This window comes from Enoplosus armatus, chromosome 10 (genome assembly GCF_043641665.1).
Source record: "Enoplosus armatus isolate fEnoArm2 chromosome 10, fEnoArm2.hap1, whole genome shotgun sequence".
Taxonomy (NCBI): domain Eukaryota; kingdom Metazoa; phylum Chordata; class Actinopteri; order Centrarchiformes; family Enoplosidae; genus Enoplosus; species Enoplosus armatus.
The window spans coordinates 11,203,318-11,224,722 of record NC_092189.1 but is presented as its reverse complement, the minus strand read 5'-3'; the positions used below and the strand labels follow the sequence as shown (position 1 = coordinate 11,224,722).

At 42.4% G+C, this 21,405-nt stretch overlaps 1 protein-coding gene across 1 annotated transcript in view; it reads left to right on the top strand.

Moving 5' to 3' along the window:
- LOC139290966 (amyloid beta precursor protein binding family B member 2) overlaps window positions 1–21,405 on the top strand; it is a 32,294-nt gene that overhangs the window by 8,948 nt on the left and 1,941 nt on the right. Inside the window, exons 8-14 of the mRNA XM_070912811.1 lie at window positions 11,149–11,154; window positions 13,529–13,643; window positions 17,852–17,921; window positions 18,627–18,629; window positions 20,170–20,250; window positions 20,368–20,483; window positions 20,619–20,801. Coding sequence (XP_070768912.1) covers window positions 11,149–11,154; window positions 13,529–13,643; window positions 17,852–17,921; window positions 18,627–18,629; window positions 20,170–20,250; window positions 20,368–20,483; window positions 20,619–20,801 — 574 coding nt within the window. The remainder of the gene's footprint in view (window positions 1–11,148; window positions 11,155–13,528; window positions 13,644–17,851; window positions 17,922–18,626; window positions 18,630–20,169; window positions 20,251–20,367; window positions 20,484–20,618; window positions 20,802–21,405) is intronic.

The following is a 21,405-nucleotide window of genomic DNA, read 5'->3' as shown; positions in this document are numbered from 1 at the left end:
AAAGGGAGACGCAGGGGGGAGGGGAAGGAAAGAGGAAGAGGAGAAGGGGGAAAAGGGAGACCCAGAGGATTAAAAAAAAAGAAGAAGAAAAAGAGAGGAGGCAGACGGGAAGAGATTTACCCTCGGGTACCGCTGCAAAGGGTCTGTAGCAATGTCACCGTGGCGGAGGAGCTAACGAGGCAGGGGAGTAGTCATCTGTAACGGGCGAGCATGTGTGCCTGTGTGAGTATCTCTTATTCATTCACTCCTCCAGCTCTCCCCATCCATCCATCCATCCCTCTACTTACAGTCATCCATGGTTTCCTCTCTTTCAATCTCAACATTACCCCCCGTCTCTCTCCTCTGTTGATTTCTAACCGGCTCTGTTTGTGTAGAGGACGCAACGCACGGCTCCCAGCCCCACTTTCATTCATTAGCTTTCCCTTTATTTTTTTTACTAATTTACTTCTCAGCCTGCCGCTGTGTGTGTGTTTGACTTCAAGCTGTGTACTTTGTCTCTCTGGCTAGCTGTCAGGTGTAGTAGGGATGCAGGCTTTGGCAGCAGCAGGTTTGCAGCCGGTAGTCACTGAGACAGAGTGAAAGAAAGAAAGAGAGATGAAGTGAGCAAAGGGGGGGATTGAGAAAGACAAGATTAAACAGTCTGGATGGGCTGTGGGGATTTTGATTTTGAAGTGTGTGTCACGGCTGTTTGGAGCTGTTTGATATTGCTCTGGATTTATGTGTGTGTGCGTATTGTGCAGAGCCAAAATATGACTATTTTTGACATATACGTCTTGCAGTGCATTCTGAATTTGTTTAAGTGATGATACGTACCTGGGTGTGTGTGTGTGTGTGTGTGTGTGTGTGTGTGTGTGTGTGTGTGTGTGTGTGTGTGTGTGTGTGTGTGTGTGTGTGTATACATGATAAATGCCTTCACTGTATGCATATGTGGCATTTCCCTCTCTCTCTCACCACAACAAGCAGAGGAGGAGGAGGAAAGAGGAGGATGAGGGATGAGCAGGGAAACACTAAGCGAAGAAGAACAAAAAGCCAGAGTGAAATGATTTACAACATCAGAGGGCCAGTTCCTGCTTGTTTTCTTGTCCTTGGTGTGTGACGCTCATTAGGATTGAGACAACATTGTTTTAGAGCCGAGGGTGTGTGTGTGCCACTGTGATGTGCGCCTTCAGTAGTGCGTTTGCATAGCCCAGATGTGTGTACGTGTTCTCTGCCATTAAAGTGAACTTCTGTTACCTTTCTTCGTTAACGTCTCTTCAGCAGATGTCACAGCACGTTCCACATTTCGTTCATATTCATTAGTGGGCAGCAGTGGGGCTCTGCTTGCTTATTCCCTCCATCTCTCACTTATTTCCCCTCAATGCTAACCTTCTGTGGACAGCTGTGGCATGCAGGAAAGGAGGGAGAGGAGAAGAGAGGAAGCACGCAAGCCTCCAGTATCATTAATATTTTACTGCTGAACACACTCTAGCGATCACCTCCATTCATGTCAATGAAGTGAGCTTGTATGTGCATGTTTGGGTCGTGGCAGCCACTCCAGTCCTTCCAGTCATGACTTCCCAGTTGAACCGTGGCTTATTTGCTGATGTCAAGGCCCCTGTAGCTTTAATTAACATGCCAGGCCCCTCTGACGGCCCACAGGGACGGGGGCCCGAAACACCTAGACCCACTCGATAGCCCGCCAGAGTGATTGATGGCCTTTCCTCCCAACTCCTGCTCCCATTTGAGCCCCGTGCCGACCTCTCTCTTTCCCCGCATGTCATCGCTCCTCCACGTCAGCTCCTTCCATCTTCCCACAATCCATCACTCCCACTTCTCCACACACGTGCACACACCTCATGTCAGGATATGTCCACCAAGCCTCCCAGAAAACTCCTCATTCTCTAAACGCTCAACATATGTAACACACACATCGAATTACAAACAAAGGCCCTCAGGCATACAAAACCTTAAAAAACATTTCTTCCGTCTTCCTTGCATTTACTCTTTCGCCATCTTTTCCCCTCTCTCTCTCTCTCTCTCTCTCTCTCTCTCCCTCTCTCTTACATTAGCATTGGCACACCTGCTGTAATCCCTGTCTTCCTGACGGATTACTCCTCCTGTTCCTCCTATAGATCCCCTCCCTCGCCCAACCAGCCAATAAATCTCCTCCCGATAAAACCCTCGCCACTCCCGGCAGTAGCGGGCAGCGGTGTGAGGTGATGCTGATGTTCGCTGATCATACAGGGCAGCAGGACGCTGGCGCACTCAGTGTCTGCCTGTCGCCCGTCCATCTATTCAGACCTCAGACGGCAGAAGTGGCCTCAGGCTGTTTAGGCTGAATATATTTGAATACTATACATGTTTGGAAGTAGGTTTTTGATTATGTTTTCATTGGGGCAGCTGTTGATGTGCCTAGCAGAATAAATGTATTAGGTGGTAAATTAATCTCCCCTTAGTTATTTCAGGATCAATATCACACTTTAATCTAATCATTTATTTTGACAAGAGTGCATTTAAAGGCACACATTTATCACGTTTCATGATTGTGATTCAAAATATTTCTGCAGCCCAGGATCAGACTACTTTCACTCACAAATGAATAACAACAACACCAACTCCTCCAGTTAAGATCAACCTGACCCGGAAAATATTTATTTAACTTTTTTGTTTGGAAGGATCCTTGTGATGAGACTGTTTTCCCACATAAAAACATTTAATCTAACTAAAATGTTTTTGTGTCACTTGCTCAAAAGCCATTTAAAGGATCGGTTCACCCAAATTACAAAACAAAAATGTATCTAGTCTTACAGACAGGTTTGGGCTGTGTTTGCCCAGGTTTTGAGATATCCATGTCTGAGATTTCTGCCTCCACCTCCAGAGTTTTGGTTTATGGTCCTCCCAGAGTTGTAACGTTACACATAATTCAACAGCAACATGTCCTTCCAGAAAAAAAGTGCCTCTGTTGCTGCTTCTCTGGATGAAGAACACACAGTCAACTGTTTTTATAGGGACTATCAGAAACAGAAAGTAGTTTTAATGAAAACAACAGAAATCTCAGAGGTGAAAATCTCAAATAAAACCAAAACTATCTACATGCTGGAGTGGATACTACTAGAGGCAAGTGAGGAGTAACTATTATTTTCTTAATTAATCAATGAACCATTTGGTCTATTAAATGTCAGTTGCAAAGATTCCTTTTTACAATTAGCTTAAGCTTGATGTCTTTGAATAGCTTCTTTTTTCCGACAGTCCAAAACACAAAAATGATCAATTTACTGTCACATAAGACAAAGAAGAGCAGCAGGAACCAGAGGATGTTTGGTATTTCTGCTTGAAAACTCAAAAGATTAATCGATTCATTTTCTGTCAATCAGCTAATCAATTAATTGACTTATCCTTTCAACTTTAGTTAGAAAGTATATTTTTTTTGTAATCTGGGTGAATCTTCCCTTTAAAACAGCATGTGTGCTGTAAGTAGAATGAGAGAGAGAGAGGCTGCTAATTACTGCATCCTGTGTGCATGAAACATGATGATTTATGGCACATGCAGCTAATTAGGTTACATGCATACACTATGATCCAAACTGCACCGTGAGTAGAGCTCAACATAACTCTACGATAACTTGACACCAAATCCCTGCGCTCTCCCACACACTCTCTTTATCTCTCTCTCTCTCTCTCTCTCTCTCTCTCTCACACACACACACACACACACACACAGAATACACACATTAGTAGGATACATGAATGGGGGCGTCTTCCTGAAGTGACATCTCACTGAAGCTTTGTCTCAGTTGAGAATATCTGCACTTGTGTACAAAATCACACACACACACACACACACACTCACACTCCAGAGCAGTGTGATGTATAAATGATCAAGAGCGGAGAAAACAGCAGGACATCATCTTTCTCCCTCTCTCGCCCACCCAGAATCCCTCTCTCTCCCCCTCACACACTCTCTCTGTCTTTCCATCTCACCCACCTATCTCTGCTCTTAAATATGTAATGAAATACGACGACTGTTGACACATGGGTACTGTGTGTGTGCCTCCTCAGTTTGTTGCCCCCTCCCTCTCTCATTTGCCTCCCTGCCACACCGAATGCTTGGAACTGGGTCACAAAGCTGCGTGAACATAAACTGGGCTTGTGTGTGTTTCTCCCTTTAAGTAAAACACCACTTCCACCGTCAGCTTTGTAAATCTGTGCGTTTTCTTAGAAATGATGCAGAGGGTGAATCGAACCGAGGCATTGCTGCTGCTGTAAACAACATCAACTGTCTGCTCTAATCACACAGGCAGCAGCGCCGTGTGCTGTGTACGCTGCTTAATACACCGTAGACAACAGTTTTATTTTTATTTCGACTTGATTTTGTCCTAGTTCTTTGCTGCCTTGGGCAATATCGGTGATTGTGTGCTTGTCTCTGTCTGCCTGTGACAGTGTGTGTGTGTGTGTGTGTGCATGGAGAGACAGGGAGTGTGTGTCATGTGGTACCAGTGATGCAGAGAGGGCCTCCTCCTCCTTCTTCTTCGCTGTGCCCTCTGGCCCTGGGTGCTCATTTTGCTGCTCATCTTGGTGCTGTAAACAAGTTTACGGTGTACAGAGGTAATTACGCACAGACATTCTACATTAGGCCTAATGGCTGTGGGCCATGACTAATTCACCAGGTCGCAGAGGGGCTTACCCTGCTCATTGTCACACAGGCTTTAAGTACTCCAGTGCCACAGTGGAAGGAAGAGGTTTTACTTTAACTTTTAGTGAGATCCAAATTAACTCCAAAATCCTGCTCCGCAGACACTTTTTTTGTCACTGTGCCGCTTCACTGTTTAAGGAATAGCTCAACCTTTTGGGAATTATGCTTTGGGAAATTTGGTTTCTTGCCAAAAGTGAGATGAGAAGATTGATACTACGCTTATAGCTGGAGCCAGAAGGCAATTTGCCTAGCTTAGCATAAAAACTGAAAACAGCTAGTTCAAAGACTCACCTACCAACATCTGTAAAGCTCACTAGTTAACATCACGTGTCATCGTTTGTTGAATCCATACACAAGCAGAAATGTAAAAACGCCAATTTGTGTTGTGTGTGTTTGGGATGGATTGGTCTATCTCGCTGTCAGTCGACATATCAACAGCCCTGGCCCTGTTGCAAACAGAGACATCATGTTAGTAACTCCTCTTCGCATGTTATTACAGGAATCCACTCGACATCAGAGTTTGCTTGTGTTCTACTTAATGGTGGAATAGGCTGTAAATAGCTCAGTGAATAGTTGCCTCTGTTATTTATTGCTAATGATGCTTTTGTAAATAATTCACATACTAGGAGTTGACCTTTGACCCACTATGAAGTCAGAAAAGTTAGTGACACTTTGATTGGACTGAAAGGATTAACAACCGAACAACCCAGCAGGGGTCGTTCAGAAATGTCTGTTTAAGTTAAAAATGAATATTCGCATTAGACTCTCAAATATCGATATCGGCAAAAACACAGTATTAGTGAGGCTCTAATTAAAAAATTGGACACTAACAAAGCTGTAAAACTAAGCCCATATCTGTCAGCAGCTTTGTGCAGTCCTACTAATGGCTCTATAAAGTGTGCACTTTGCATCTCTTCTTTCTGGTTTTATCTTTTCTGAGTTTTATTGGCCTTTTTTATCACCATATTCTACATTCCATTACAATAAACTTCAATTAACTTCAGTCATGAGCAACATTCGCTGTTTTCTGCAAACACAATTATTTGCACTCAGGGGTCCAATTTTTAAAAACAGTTTTCTCACAGCAGTGTATTACAATGTTTATTGAGTTTGGGCAAATGAGGAGCACCTTGGTATCTGATTGGTTACTGCGCATGCCGTGTAACCACAATGTTGCCGGTTTGATTCCGGCCGGTCACCTTTGTTGCATGTCATACCCTCCTCTCTCTCTCTCTCTCTCTCTCTCTCTCTCTCTCTCTCTCTCTCTCTCTCCCTCCCCAGTTTTGAATTAATCAAAATAAAAATGGATTTGTAAGCCATGACCGCACAAATGTTTCCTCACTTTTTCAGCACTTTCAAAATGAGCTTTCGGGTGGATTTTTCTTTTAGTGCTTCTTATAATAGTCATGAATATTATTATAGCTGTCATCGTTTATATTGCCTTTGTACTGATGATATTATTCAACTTAAGGAAATTGCAGAGTGCTTTGCTTTACTGGGGATGATTTCACGCCGCATCAGGTATTTAAGTAAGCTTATAAAACAAAAAGTCTCACCCAGCTGTTGCAGAGAAATTGCTTTTTAAAGAAGAATAATTGGAGGGAAACAGCCGCTAAATATAAATATAGCTACGAGGTGTTTTGTTATTCTCTTTGCAGTGTGATTAAAGGGCTTCCCTCTAAATCATCCAGCTGTTGTCTCCACTCTAGCGCTGCTCTCGCCTGTCACAGTTCAGCGTTGAATCTCAATGTGAAACTGGATCAGATCCACGTCCACTTTGGACTGAAGCCCAAGTCACAACACTGTCAGCAATCATAGAGTTACCAGATCAGTTGCAATCAATTCGTATAACATATTTCCCTGCGCACACCCAAACACACTGTACACACACCTGACCCTCTCTGCCTCCCAGTCTACTTTTTGCTGACAGGAGAGTCACAAGGACTTCCTCCTCAGACATTTCTAATCAGCATTTGGCTTTGCAATTAGCATATGTAAGTGCATTAGCATAGAAGCCGGCACTACCCAGACACTCTGTAAAGCTGTTTGATAATTGAAGTCTGTGTGAAGTGTGTGTGATGCCACGGTGCGCTGTGTGTTTGTGTGCATGTGACAGATGGTTTGGAGAGGACACGAGTCTCCGCTGAGCGATACTGGGCGCTGCAGAGCAGAGCAAAGTACAGCGGAGCAGGCTGGGGACCAGTTACATTTGTGTTGTTTTCACTGCCTCTTAAAAAGCCTCGTTTACTGCAACAGTTGTGGACACTTTGGTTTTATTACACTGTTTTAGCACCTGAAGGTGCATAGAGAAGTTATTCTCTCTAATCAACTATTTAGTTTGGTAACTACTTGAATTGAAATAATACAGTATTATCAGTGGTAACAGTGTTTTATCTAAATTATTGAGTGTTACATTTGCAAATTCTGATGCTTATGGCATAAAATTAAAAACACTACCAACACCGTCAACACCTTTAAAAGCAGTTGTTGCTCCATTCCTGTGCCTATTTAGTTGTTTACTGTAGCAATTTCCTTATTTTTATGGATAACCAACCAAAAGCTACTATCTCTATCTTTCACAAAAAGTATGTATTTGTATTCAGATTTCTTTTTAGCAGTTTTCTGTGTAGAATCGTTTTCTATTTCCATTTACACTTAAGATGTGTTTAAGTTTAGCAGATCACAAAATATTCAAAATCATATTTTATCCATGCACCTTAATTAATCAAATAAATAAATAAAGAATGATTTGTATTTTAACTGCAGAGTTGGTTTAAAGTGTCAGTGGGTAAAAAATAAAGTGAGAGAGCTATTGAGAAAAATCTGAAAAGCTCTCTTGGCCATTTTGCACACACTTTTAAGATTGACTTCAGCTCGTCATCACGTCTCATCACAGCAAAGTGCTGCATCAAATCTTAGCAACCATTTCTCAAACAAAAAATCTGGTTTTGGTTGCAGCTTTCTTGCATTTACACTAACAATCAATAGTCGCATTTCATATAGAAAACCATTATAAAGGAGGCAAAGACATCAATTTCACAAGCCTCAGCTTCAGTGGTCTACAGTATTTTGCATTATAGATTTTCTTTTCACACTTCTCCTTACATTTGTCATCAGCACATGATATTTCTACACCATATTGAGTGGATTTTTTTGTAAATTAATGAATGGGAAAATCATTGCATGTGTAGGGGATCAAAGCATATAACTGCAATCATAAAATGTGGGATCAAGCGTTAAATATCACAAACTGAAACCAAGTGTGTAAGGGTGGGATTTTCCTTCAGCTGTACATATGCTAATGTTACTACTGCTACACAGTGCTGTTAGTACATGATGGTGGGTGACTGATGTCAGAGCTGCAGACACTGACGCTTCTGTGTGACTTTCTCAATCCCAGTTCACCATACATCTGCAGCCGTGACCTCATTTAATCTCAGAGTTGTACGCATCCTCTACAGCCGAGCCTGCCTCACAGCCATCAGGATCAAAGAGAGATTGGTAGTAGTGAGTCAGTCATCCTTTATTCAGCTCTGGAAATATGTGGAGCACAGAGAGAGAGAGAGAGAGAGAGAGAGAGAGAAAAATAACACATGAGTGGTGGGAGTCTTGCTTTAACGCATCTCTCTGCTTTGGTGCTTTCATACCTTTCATCTAGTACCTCTTTTTACCTCTCTTTTTTCCTCTCCACCTCTTCCTCTGCCATCCAGCCCTAAATGAGTCTCACACCTCGTTCCCATTCCTCTCCGCTGCACTCCCACCTTTTCATTTTGGCTTTCTGGCCTCCTGCCTTTATCGCTCCCCTCTCTCGACATTTTATCCATCTAACTTCTCTCCTCACTTTCCTGCCAAAAACTCTTCCCACATCTCTGAGGTCTATGTGTCATTCATCTTCGGGTTGTTGGTTGATTCGCTGCCTGTCTGTCTCTACCATGTGTGTTAACTGAGGTCAGGGATAAGTGCTTCTCAATGCCAAAGTAAACCAACAAATCTCGCTCATCTTCTTCTTCTTCCTCTCTCACACTAAAATGCTGTTAATGTGTGAAAGGGACCTGTGTCCACACTTCTGCTTTTGGTTGTAGGTTGTTTTCATGAAGATCTCTGTCTACGCTGTAATGCCAAATCAATAGGAAAATTTCAATATTTGTTCTTTTTCTTAATTTGGTCAGCAAACTATAAGCAGCCAACATGTAGACAGGTTACATTCAGGCATTACATACCTAGCACCAGAGCACAATGTAGGGAGAAAGAAATTGCGGAATATATATTTGAAGAGTCAAAAATATCTCAGGTGTGCAGTGTTCTGTAGAAGAACTTATGACTTTAGTATTTCTAAAATCCTGTCTATGGCCCTGGGTTTGGGGTGGACACAACCCGGCTACTCTGTTCAGTCTCAGCTGGTTAAAGACACATAGACCTCAGTTCACCGTCTGTCTGAAACAAGCTGTTTTGGACAAACTGAACAACCTCCAAAAACTTGAAGAGTAGTCCTGAGCAGAGCGGTGGAATAACTTACACAGACTGAGCGGGTGGATGAGCGTCCCTGTACTTGGTGGGCGGGCTGTGCCTGGAGCAGATGACCTGCTGGGGGCGTGGCTGAGTGCATTGAGTGTATAGTTATGACATCACAACCTTACAGATGTCCTGACGGCTCGTTTAAAGGCACAGTTTCTGAATACGGGCGTTTTGATACTTTCACAGTATTTATACAGAACCTAGAGCTGCTTTATAATCAAAAAAGACATCCTGTGACTCACCTTTAGTTGTTCTCATTTAAATAAATGTTTTGTTTCTGTTTGTCAGACACCTGGATGATTATAAACTAGTGGTTTGATCACAGCTCATAAATGCTACCAGTTAAGCAGACGGACAGTATTACCTGCACTCATCAAATCACCATTATATGGTCGTGAAGTGATCTGGCAAAGTAAACGTAAATATGACTTAATGACAGCACCTGTTTCGTGTGATCGGCTTTACTGACATATTGAATGTGTGATTATAAACAAAGTCAGTCTTGTGCTGCCAAATAAGGTCAGTGTGATCATGACAATGCTGTAGCTCGTTTGGGAGGTGGGAGCGTGTTCTGGGTTTGAATCAGGTGTGATGCGGTTCTTCCATCAGTAATAAAGCATTTGCAACACTTTCAGTCTGACACTCACATGCAAATTAGCTGCGGAGAGAGAAGAATGGGCTGCAGTGTTGAGGTCAATGAAGAGCAGCTTTTGGGCCATTCAGAATTTTTGACAGCAAAAATCCAATTCCACCAAAGTGACTGGCAGTGAAAAAGGCATGGAGTCTGCATTTGAAATGGAGCAGAAGGAAGTAGAATGAGAAGTAAATGAACGAAATCGTGAATGAAATTCAAACACAGAGAAGCAGAGAAAAAGAGATGCATTTTATTACAGCATGTGCAGACACATTTACATGTGGTGAGAGCTTTTAGGCGGTTTATACATGTGTTGATTTAGCCTCCATATGTGTGTGTGTGTGTGTGTGTGCGCATGTGGGCGACCACCGGCTGTTTGGAGAGCAAGTTGAAGCTGCAGCTCTGATGCTCTGGCTCTGAAGATTCCTGTTTGAAATATTCAGCCAGCTGCTACCATACACACACACACACACACACACACACACACACACACACACACACAGACAGCTTCTTACTAAGTGGATCATCAAAGAATCAAAGGCAGTCGATGTTTGAATTAGCCCTCTGTTCTTTGTTCAGCCTGTGCCTCCTTTGTAGTGTTCCTGATAATAGAGTGTCACAGACTATATGGAAGAGAGCGGCTGTGATGAGTTACACTGTTGATATGAATCATTCTGTGTTGCATCTTTCTTTTTTTTTCGGGCTTCTCCCATTGTGGAAAGAAAAGGGAGTGAGTATAAGAGTGAGAGATGGAGAGAGCTGAGGAAAGGAAGATTAAAGAGCGAAAGCAAAGAGACGGATGAAAGAAAGGAGAGGAGGAAGAGCTAGAGGGAAATGGGGAGTAGGGGGAGGGGAAAGCTGCAGTAACAGCAAGGTGTGTGTGTGTGTGTGAGTGTGTGTGTGCGCATTGAACGGGAAAGGTGTGTTGTGTCATAATGTAGCGGAGCACTAAGCTACTGAAATGAAAAGTACACAGAACTGAGCTCCATTGCACACACACACACACACACACACACACACACACACACACCTCGAGTGATTGAGGTGAGAGAGCATTGTGTTTGTTAGGGTGACTCAGTACGTTGTGTGTATTAACATTGTTTTTTTTCCCCTTGCTTTTTCTACCTTCCCACCTTCTGCTCACGTTTTTCTCTCTTTTTTTGCTATTATACCTTTTTCTCATCCTGACATTTTCCCTGTCTCGTAATTTCCCACCCTACTTCTGTCTTTAACTCATTTATCCTTTACTATTTCCTCACTCCTCGCTTCCTTCCCTCATTTTTTTCCCACTTTCCCCTCTCAATTCCTTCTGCTTCCCGGGACCCAGAGAAAGGTAACTGCTCGTGCGTGGTGTGCTCAAGTGTGATCGTGCTTTCTCCATTGTTTTCAGTAATCGTTGTGTCAAAACTACCCCCCCCCCTCCAACGGCAATCACATCTTTCACTTGAGGTATCAAATCAGTGGCTCTGCTTCGCCCAGAGTCACTGTTGCTCTTTACAGGAGTGCACCCGCAACTACTGAAGGTCTAAATCACTGGTGTTAAATCATCAGCGAGCGAGACCGGCCACAGGCTATTTCCTATTAAGAGTTGCATGCTGTTTTATAGTGTTTTGATCCCCCAGAGAGGGTACAGAAGTCATAAAAGAACCATTTGTAGTGTGCGAGGAAAGGCCACTCATGCTGCTTTGGTGACACACTGCTCAAATGTCCCTGAACGAAGCGCACGAGACACACACACACACACACACGTCCCATTGTACTTTCCTTTCTGGCCACAGGCGGTGAGCATTATCGACCCAAAGTGTGTGAGCACACAATTAAGCAGAGGAGACAGGCCTGATAATGGACTCATAAACACAAAGATCCCGCTGTGACAAATGCTGGCTGTGTTTGCCATATTTCTGTTTGTGTCTATAGTTATTTGGGAGTGTGTGTGTGTGTGTGTGTGTGTGTGCGTGCGTGTGTGTGTGTGTGAAGCTGTTCATCTGCATCTGGCGACACTGCCATCCACTTGGCTCTTCTGCATGACCCCCCTCCCCCTTCATCTGTTGACTCAATCACTTCAGTCCTTGCTGGAAACACATCCTCCTACCTTTTGTTCTGCAGCTTGTCTCACCTGTGTGATCTTTCATCTTGTGCGTGTGTGTGTGTGTGTGTGTATATGTTGTATCTCACACACGTAGCTGTGTTTCATCTCCCACCCACTCTCTGCATAAAGTTTCCTTCTCCTTCCTCTCTCAGTCTCACCCTCATGCTCATCATTTTCTTCTGCCATGTGGTACCACTGTGAAGAACTCGGCACATAGTTTCCTCAGGCAGGAGACAGATGTGTGTCCCACACATCTGTCTCCCTGCATGCTTGTGTGTACCTGTGTGTGTGTGCGTCACTGTAGCTAAAATTGGCAACCACTATTTTCAGTAAGGGAACAACTACGGACAGAGAAACCTGTGGTTTATGGCTCAACAGTACGCAGCATGTTGCATGTTAAAGGGGCTTTAAGTAATCTGTTCATCAAATAAACCTTGACTGGTGAACAAGGAATCACAGCAATGCCAGTAAAACGTACAGCAGCCTTTAAATGACACAAATAATGAGGCAACATTTTCACAATAAATGAGTGAGCTAATTAGAGCAGAGACATATTTATGTATCATGATGCAAAATGGGGTAATAATAATTTTGTGTGAATTTGTGTGAAATGTCTTGCAACTCTTTGTTCCGTTGTTGAACAGCTGACAATGGAAACAGGTGCAGAGAGGGGAAGTTGTTGTTTCAGAACAGAAGGCAAGTCCAAGGACAGACTTTTTTTTAAGGTTTGCAAAGAGTCACCTCCTGACAACACATACAGAATGAAGAAAATATGTAAAACCCCACTCCAGAAGAACAGTTCTTGATAAGAGGAATGAGAATAAAATCACCGGGAGGGATTTCAAATGGAAAGTAATCAAGATATTTCCAGACGCTGCTGATAATGCCGGAATTGAGCCCAACAAACTCGTGAAAAATACTGAAGGGAATGTAAAATACAAATTGGCAATCAAATCCGCATATTGGCCCTGAGCTAGGTGCCCTCTGGGAAGTGGTGTTTGAAGCCCTGAAACAAGTGTTTAATCTTAATATGCAACAATGTCCAAAGGTGGCTCTCCAAGGAGTAATACCAGGAGGCGTTGAGAGGAAAACTGTAATCTCCAGCCAGTGTAGCAGCTATTCAGAGTATTCAAATTAAGTGGATAAAACCTGATTCTCCCACATACAATATGAAGACATATTATGAGATGGAACAAATGTCATTAAGGCAACAAATGCAAATTTACAAAGAGATGGGTTTCTGTGATGGGCCTATTATTGCAATGAGGTTATTTATCATGTTTTGTATTTTCTTAACCCTAAATAAGCCACAATTATTCTTTCCCGTCTCCCTCATCAGACACACATAACAACCTGCTTTCTTTTTTCTTGATTATCAGTTAATTGTGATATTCATTGTGGTTTGTTCTTTTACTTTTCCTTCCACATATAATGATAAAAGTTAGAGGGCAGCTGGGGAATGTGTAGAGAGGCTTGCATAAGTCACTGAAAACAGAGATTCTTATTTACTGTCCCTTTAACAAAGCAAAATGTTTGGCACTGCTGCAGCGGTGCATTGAGGTATACTGTGTTTGTTTCTTAACTGCATCAGAAAGTCACCTGTGTCTTCTGTTTTCAGGGACTTTGCCTACGTGGCGAGAGACAAAAACACGCGGGTGCTGAAGTGCCACGTGTTCCGATGTGATACTCCTGCCGCAGCCATCGCCACAAGTCTCCACGAAATCTGCTCCAAGGTGGGTGTCATTACTGTCGCCGCCTCCGCTTGAATGAGCTTATCTGCAACTCTGAAACAAGCTATCAAGCTTTCATCAGGTCTGACTATTGAAGAGAGAAAAACAAATCTTTTTTTCTGCTGATGCCGTTATCCAGAGCTACTTTTTAAGATTGTAACTTTGATGCTACTCCTACATGCATGTTATATAAAAACTAACAGCCAAGAGTGCAAAAACACAGTGGCAGTGCCCTGGCAAGATTTCTGTTATCTTTTACTAGAGTAGAGCTGAGGAGCGAGATAGAGCGGAGTCTTTATAGTGAGGAGAGGAGATAAGATTCAGGTTACAGAGCACATGCAGTATTTCTTGAAAAGAGTTTTCAGTGTGTGTGTGAGAGAGAGAGAGAGAGAGAGAGAGAGAGAGAGAGAGAGAGAGGCCCTGTTTACACTTGGTATTAAAATGTGTCTTTGGTGATCCGATCACAAGTTGACAGTACAAGTGTGAATGCACCCAAGACGCATTGAGGACGCATTGAAATCCGATCGCACCGGAGGTGGTCTTGGCCGCATATGGCCACATTATTTTAGCAATGTGTATGCAAATGTGTCCTGGGCCACATTGAAGGACCACCTACTCAACTGACGTCTTCTGCATAAGCAGAAGCACGTACTCATTTGCGTAAGATATATTACGAGTGCGTCAAACATCTTGGGTGTTTGGATTTTGCCCAAGTGCCAAAGTCTTTGCAAACTTGTGAAGCAAACTTTTAATTTCCGACAGACTTGGCACGGGAAGTGCATTGCTGCCTCCTGCCGGTTAAAAACAACACAATTGGTCTTGCTAACAGAAATTATGTGTTTGCATATAAAGCGGGAAAGTGAGATCCTTTCACAAGTGGTGACTCAAGATGCATGTTAATGTCAGGTGTGAGCAGGGCCAGAGAGACCTGGTGGTGTCAGTGTGTTGACCCCCTCAAGGACAGGGAATCCCAGATCCCCTAAGGTGCAAAGCTGCAGCAAAAAGTGAAGTCACACAATTGATTCACACACACACACACAGATCAGTAATCCCCTCCTCTCCCAGAGCGGTCACTCTGCTTACTGCTGTCTATCTCCTGGACACAGAGATTACAGTGGGTCTAGTTGTCCTCTCTGCTTCATGTCTTTGCACTTGGCTACTTACTGGTTGTACGCTGAATGAACCTCATGTAGAGAACATTAGATTCACATGTATAGAGATTTAAACAGCAAGGAAAACTCTGACTTTGTCAATTGGGGGCAGATAAAATCCAAATTCAATGCAACAGGGTCACATGATATTTCCAGATTTTATGCATTGATGATGACCACCTCACCCTGACCCACAAAACCATAGACTAATGCATGGCAGATTATGGGATACAGCAAAACATCTGATGACTTTGTTTCACAAGAGCAAACAAAATCATTGGCAGATTGGCAGCAGCTGGCTGCACCAGAAACAGACTTCTGAGACGTCTATTCTCAGCGCAAAGTCTAAGACCACATTTCCACCAAAACCAAAAACAACTCACTTTACACTGCTTCATCTGAATGAACCTCCCACCTGTTGCTGCCTCCAGGTCTGTTTCACTTAAGTTATCTGTGGTTGACGCTGAGGTGGAGGAAGACATTTTTGCAGTCAAATGTTTCCAAATTACATCCAAGTTCAGATTAGGTCTTCTTCTTACTCCAAAGGTATCCAGAAGGCAAATGACCAGATGTCGGAGAGTTTTGATCTTGAGTCTGATCAGGTCTCATTGTGACATTGTTCAGTTCTGAGTCACAAAAGAGTTCTAAGTTCTAAGTTCTAAATTCTCTCTCATTGTGTAAGTTCAGTTTTAGTCTAATTTATTAGTCTACAGCTGTCGCCATTTGTTGTGTACAGTTACCGTGGTTACAGGTGTTGTTCTCATCTATCTCAAGGTTCGTGAAATAGTGTACTTGTTCACACACACACACACACACACACACACACACACACACACACACAGTGTCTATCGCTCCCCTCAGCATTAATACAACAGACTGGCTCTCCTCAGTAAATCCAGTCGTCCTGCTCACCTAGCATTACCGCAGCCACCTATGAATCATTCAGACACTTTGTCTTACTTGTTCACTAAAATACTTTTCATTGTCTAGGTTTAGCTTGAGAGGAGAAGCTAAAACGTTTAATAATGTAGTGATATTTCTTTAGCCAACATCTAGAGGAAGATTTAGACGGTTGACCACCGACATTACTCCTTGAACTAACTCTTTCCTTCAGACATAAACACGAAAGATATCGACTGAAAGTAGCATTGACGTTACATCCAAATCCACAGCATTTGAAATGTTACATTAGCTCAGTTTGTTGCAGTTGTTTTGTTGCCACTTCTTGTCTAATTCAGTGGATTGTTGAAGAATTTAGTCCATAAATGTGTTTCTTCCAGGAACCAGTAGCGTCAGATAACATTACTGAAAGAGACAGAACATTACTGAATGTTAGATGCTTTTTATTAACAGTGGTGCAACAGGCCAAACAGCTAAATCACCTTCTGTACTGTAGTGTATTTTGAACCCAAATCAAACCCACATACACCATCCTGCTGCCAGAAATCATCAATAATCAATTGTGTATTAATATGTGGCTGAAAATAGTCCCTAACAAATGTTCTATTTACTCCTGTTTAAGTAAAGTTTGCTGAAAACTACAGTGGTTAGGAAAATAGGAAATGACTGAGCCTTTTTAAAAAAATATATGTTATTTTAGTGACCCATTTTTAAACAAATATGTCCTCAGTAGGAACAAATGGATAATACAGAGTACAAGTACAAGTATTGAGAGATGGACTCTCTGGTATATTTATGGGATTTGTTGACACAAATTTGATAACACAAATATAGAACACCTGAGCTCATTAATGTACTTTAGTATGAAGTCTTGCCCAGCCAACTATAGCAAACTGACTTTTCCAGTCACACAAGTGTTTGTACGAGTGTGAGAAGTGCAGTGGTCAACAAACACCGACGCTATCTCTAGCATCAAGACGGCCAATGAATGTTTTACTGCTAGCCAATGTATACTGCAGTGTAATAGTAATATATAATACAAGAAGACCCTTGACACGTATATAGCCCACACATATACTGTATAAATCACTTGTTTAGAAACCCTTTTCACACACACACTCACACACACACAGCCTTCTGTACACAAAGAGAAACCTGTCGTCAGGCCAGCAGTGACCTTCTAAAGGATGAATCTACCTGGAACTACAGATCTTCCCCCTTAGAGGCATGTTGACCCATTTAGAGTGGAACTTTTTCTGTTAATTTCTTCTCATCTCCTACCCCAAATTGAAGGAAGAGTGTGTGTCTGTATGTGTACGCGTGTTCTGACCATGACTCCTCACACCGCCTATTTTAAACATAGTGGTAGATTTCTCTTTACTGCAGCAGAGAAACTTGGTGACCCGAGTCTTGCAGCTGCGCAGCGTACTGAATGGACTTCCTTTGTGTGTGTGTGTGAGAGAGAGAGAGAGAGTGTGTGTATGTGTGCATGCGTCTTCTCGCATGTTCCCCTGTGAGCAGAGTTGCAGACTCACCATAGACTTTGATTAATGACACCTACAATTAATCAAGTATCTGTAGCAGGAAGAGTGCAGCAGCTCAGTGCAGGGGCCATGCAGACTATTCAACACTCTTTAAAGAGTGTGTACACTGCAGCAGAAGAGCAGAGAAAAAGACAGTTTCTTTGAAAATAGTCCCTAATACATACACAATTTACTGTTTGAGTAACGCTATTCTAGGAAATTATCATTTAAAAAAAAATGAGAGTATATATTTGCGACCTGTTTTTAAAGATTTACATCTTCAGTACAAACAAACGGGCTTGGAGCTGAGACAAGGTAGGGAAGTAGGAAAGTATTGAGAAACGGTTTTGGTATTTTCATTGGATGTATTATATAATAAATACAATAAAAAATATAGAATATCACCAGCCCTATCCTTTAACTGTTGTGTGCTTCAGCTGTATTTCTTGTAAAAATAACTTTTTGAGTCAGTATAAGCTTATTTGACCCCTGCTGTGTCCGCTTTCAACCATACCTTTACTTCTCTTTCCCCATTCCCATTCTGGTTGCTTCCCCCTCCTTTTTTCCTCTCTCATTTTGTCCCGTTCTTCCTGTGTTTCATCCTCCTCTCTCCATTTTTTCCTCTCCGCTCGTCTAGATTATGGCTGAAAGGAAAAGTGCCAAGGCTGCAGCTGGCAGCTCCTCCCAGACCGATGTACCCCTACAAGGTATATACACACACACACACACACACACACACACATATATGCACACACATCTTATTCTTTGAGTGTTGTTCTTTTGTAGTTCCCTCGTGAGAGAATTGGATTTGTCACGCGTGCGCTATCTTCCCTGTTGTGGTTTCTTGTCTCACATTAAGGCATTCCTTCACATCTGAAACCATGTATAGTATATGTGTTGTTTTTTTTAAATGACCTTATCGCCTCAGGAGCAACTGTGAACATTTGTTAATAGAAAAGATAGCAGTGTTTGGTTCAATTACACTCAGATAATGCTGACTCCAGAGCAACTCCTCGCTCCACAATCACTGAGCTTTATCCTCCCAGCGCTAATTCTATTCACCGTTTCCCAAGTCCCACCGCTTGTTCCTCTCAGTCCCAAGTAATTATAGGAAGAAAGAGAAAAAGCACCAGCACAATTCATCCTCCGCAAAAATTTCAGCTGGTGTGCGTATCTGCTGAGCGTGGGGGAAAGGAGCTCCGGCATCAGAATATAAAAGAACTATATTGGCTCTTCACTTACAGCGGCAGTCGACCTCATTAAAACCCAATTAGTGTTTCTTTGAGGCAAGGCCTGGTGCTCCACAGCGCCCATCGCAACCCCAGGATCAAAGAACTTATTGGTGAAACATCCCTCACATCTTTTAAAGCTATAACTTGCTTGAACTCATAGTCTTTTAACTGAAAAACCAGTTGGTACCCAATGAGAGGCGTTTCCCTTGCAGTGGATAGGCCGGTCCATTAACTCTGGAGATCCATTCACTGCAAAGCCAGCTGATGGAAAACAGTTCTTGTTCTCGCCTGGATTAGATCTCTTCAGGGTGGCTGGGACTGCGCAATCCTGCATTGGGACACATTTTAGGAGATTAGCACCAAATGATTTGGGATGAGCGCCAACACCAGGATAATGGCCCTGCTGTTCTCATCAGATCTGGTCTGTCTGAGCTCTACTTTAAATATGGAATTATTGTGTGAAAATCTCTCCCTATTCATCATTCTAACTACTGTTTTCAGAGCTTTAGCAGTACATACTGAATGATGAGATATTAGGGACTTTTTTCATGGAGTGCACTGATGAGGTGAATCCAGGCAAAAGCCATCATCCCTGATTGATTTCCCTTATTCAGTCCACACCAATCACACAGAGATGAGTTCATGATGAATTATTAATCTCTGTAATTCAGTAATTAAGATGTAGATCGTGCAAAATGAAACTCAATATGAGTAAGATATCATATGTGGGCTGGTTTATCCATTTAAAGTTTAACTTAGCACCCCCTGAAAATCTTGTTTTTGCTGACCTCCAACCTTTCACCTTGCTGAAGCGATGTGCAGGTGTACTCCAGGACACCATGACATCACACCCATGTGATGATGGATGTGGATGTGTGTTTTTCAGCAAAGTTACTATGTATACAGTTCTTAAATGATAAGCATTTTTTCAAATGATTCAGATTGGGTGTTTTCATCTGATTGTCTTACGATAGGCGATGCGTTCTGAGATTGCATTTTGGACAATGCGTTCCGCTTCTTTTGCTCTCCACACAGACTGTTTACCTGCATGCAACAAAAGCCCGTTCATACACGATTGGTCAAGACTACTCTGACAACAAACGGACTACGAACAGAAAGTAGAACGCCAATACCAATACCAGAATCTTGTTCCCTGCCTTAGTAGAGATTATTCTGAGGGGGATTTGAGGGGGTTTGTGCCCTCTTTAGTATTGTGTTTGAATTTTGCATTATTTTGTCATTAGAGGAATAACAATCTTTAAACTGTGTAGTTAAGCATTTAACCACTTTTAGTGTTTTGTATTGTACCTTGTCAAAAATAATCTCGAGCTCATGTAGCATGTTAATAGCGAGGTCCTGAGGGTAAACCATGTTAACTTCTGTGCTGATTGAGATGCAGGTGATACAACATCTTTGATCATCCTCATTCATGTCTATGGAAATCTCTCCTGCCTACAGGTAATTGTGTAAACAGGCACAGCTGCGTTTTCATGCAGAAAAATCAGGAAATCCTGCATGCTTGTGTGTGAATATATCTTTCATGCCCTAATCATGTCAACAGCACCCTAAAATATTAAAATATTCACCAGTGTTTGTTTATTTCTCTAGTTTAAGCCAATTATCATGTGTGGACTTCTCTTTTGGAACTTTGTTTTAATGTGTGTGTGCGTGTGTGTGTGTGTGTGTGTGTGTGTGTGTGTGTGTGTGTGTTTTCTCTCTGCAGAGTTTCCCATGCCAAAGACTGAGCTGGTGCAGAAGTTCCATGTGCTGTATCTGGGTATGACATCTGTGTCTCGCCCCATAGGTAAACCTGAATTAACACTGAAACTCATACACACATCATAACACACAACCTGCATCCTGTAATGAGGTCTGTCACACACTGTCTCGCTATTCAGACTCTCCTGTGTTTTGTCCTCAGGTATGGACATCATAAATGGGGCCATAGACACCCTCATGTCCTCCACAGGCAAAGAGGACTGGACTCCTGTCATACTGAGTATTGCTGACACCACTCTGGCTGTCATCAAAGAGAAGGCAAGGCACCTTTTGTTGCTGTCCTGAGGAGTAACAGATAAACGAAAGATGTGAATGTGCTTGTCGATTAGAGAGGAAGATCTAATAGAGCAGAGTTTAGCACAGATCTGATTCTCCTCTTGGCTGTCTGTGCAGGAAGAGGAAGAGGAGGTGTTGGTGGAGTGTCGTGTCCGTTTCTTGTCCTTCATGGGCGTGGGACGGGACGTGCACACATTTGCGTTCATTATGGACACTGGGAGCCAGCATTTCCAGTGTCATGCGTTCTGGTGCGACCCCAACGCAGGCAGTGTGTCTGAGGCTGTGCAGGCAGCTTGTGTGGTAAATTCATATTTAAGTATTTTGTTATGAAATGATGATGAAATTATGTTATCTATGTTGTTTTGTTGTGTCACTATTCCTAAATGAATATCAAAAGAAGTTTTTGTATTGAAAGGATTAGTTTGGAAAATACACGTTTGCTTTCTTGCCAAGAGTTAGATCGATACTGCTCTCATGATTGCACAGTAAATATGAAGCTACTGCCTTAGCCTAGCTTAGCATAAAAACTGAAAATGGGCAAACAGCTAGCCTGGCTATGTCCAAAGGTTACACAATCCACCTACCGACATCTTGTTTGTTTAATCCAGACAAAAACCAAAGTGTAGAAATGACACATTGTGGTTTTACAGGTGTTATGCACTGTACTGTGCTGGTTTTTGTTACATTCCGATTGAGCCAAGCTAGCTGTTTCCCTGTTTCCAGTCTTTACAATGAGCTAAGCTAACTAGCTACTGGCGGTAGCTTCATATTTAGTGTATAAACATGACGGTGGTATCAATCTTCTCATCTAATTATTGGGAAGAAAGCAAATAGGCACAATTCCCAAAATATATGACCCACAAATTGCAGATAACGTACATCTGGCCTTGTTTTCTTCCTTTTA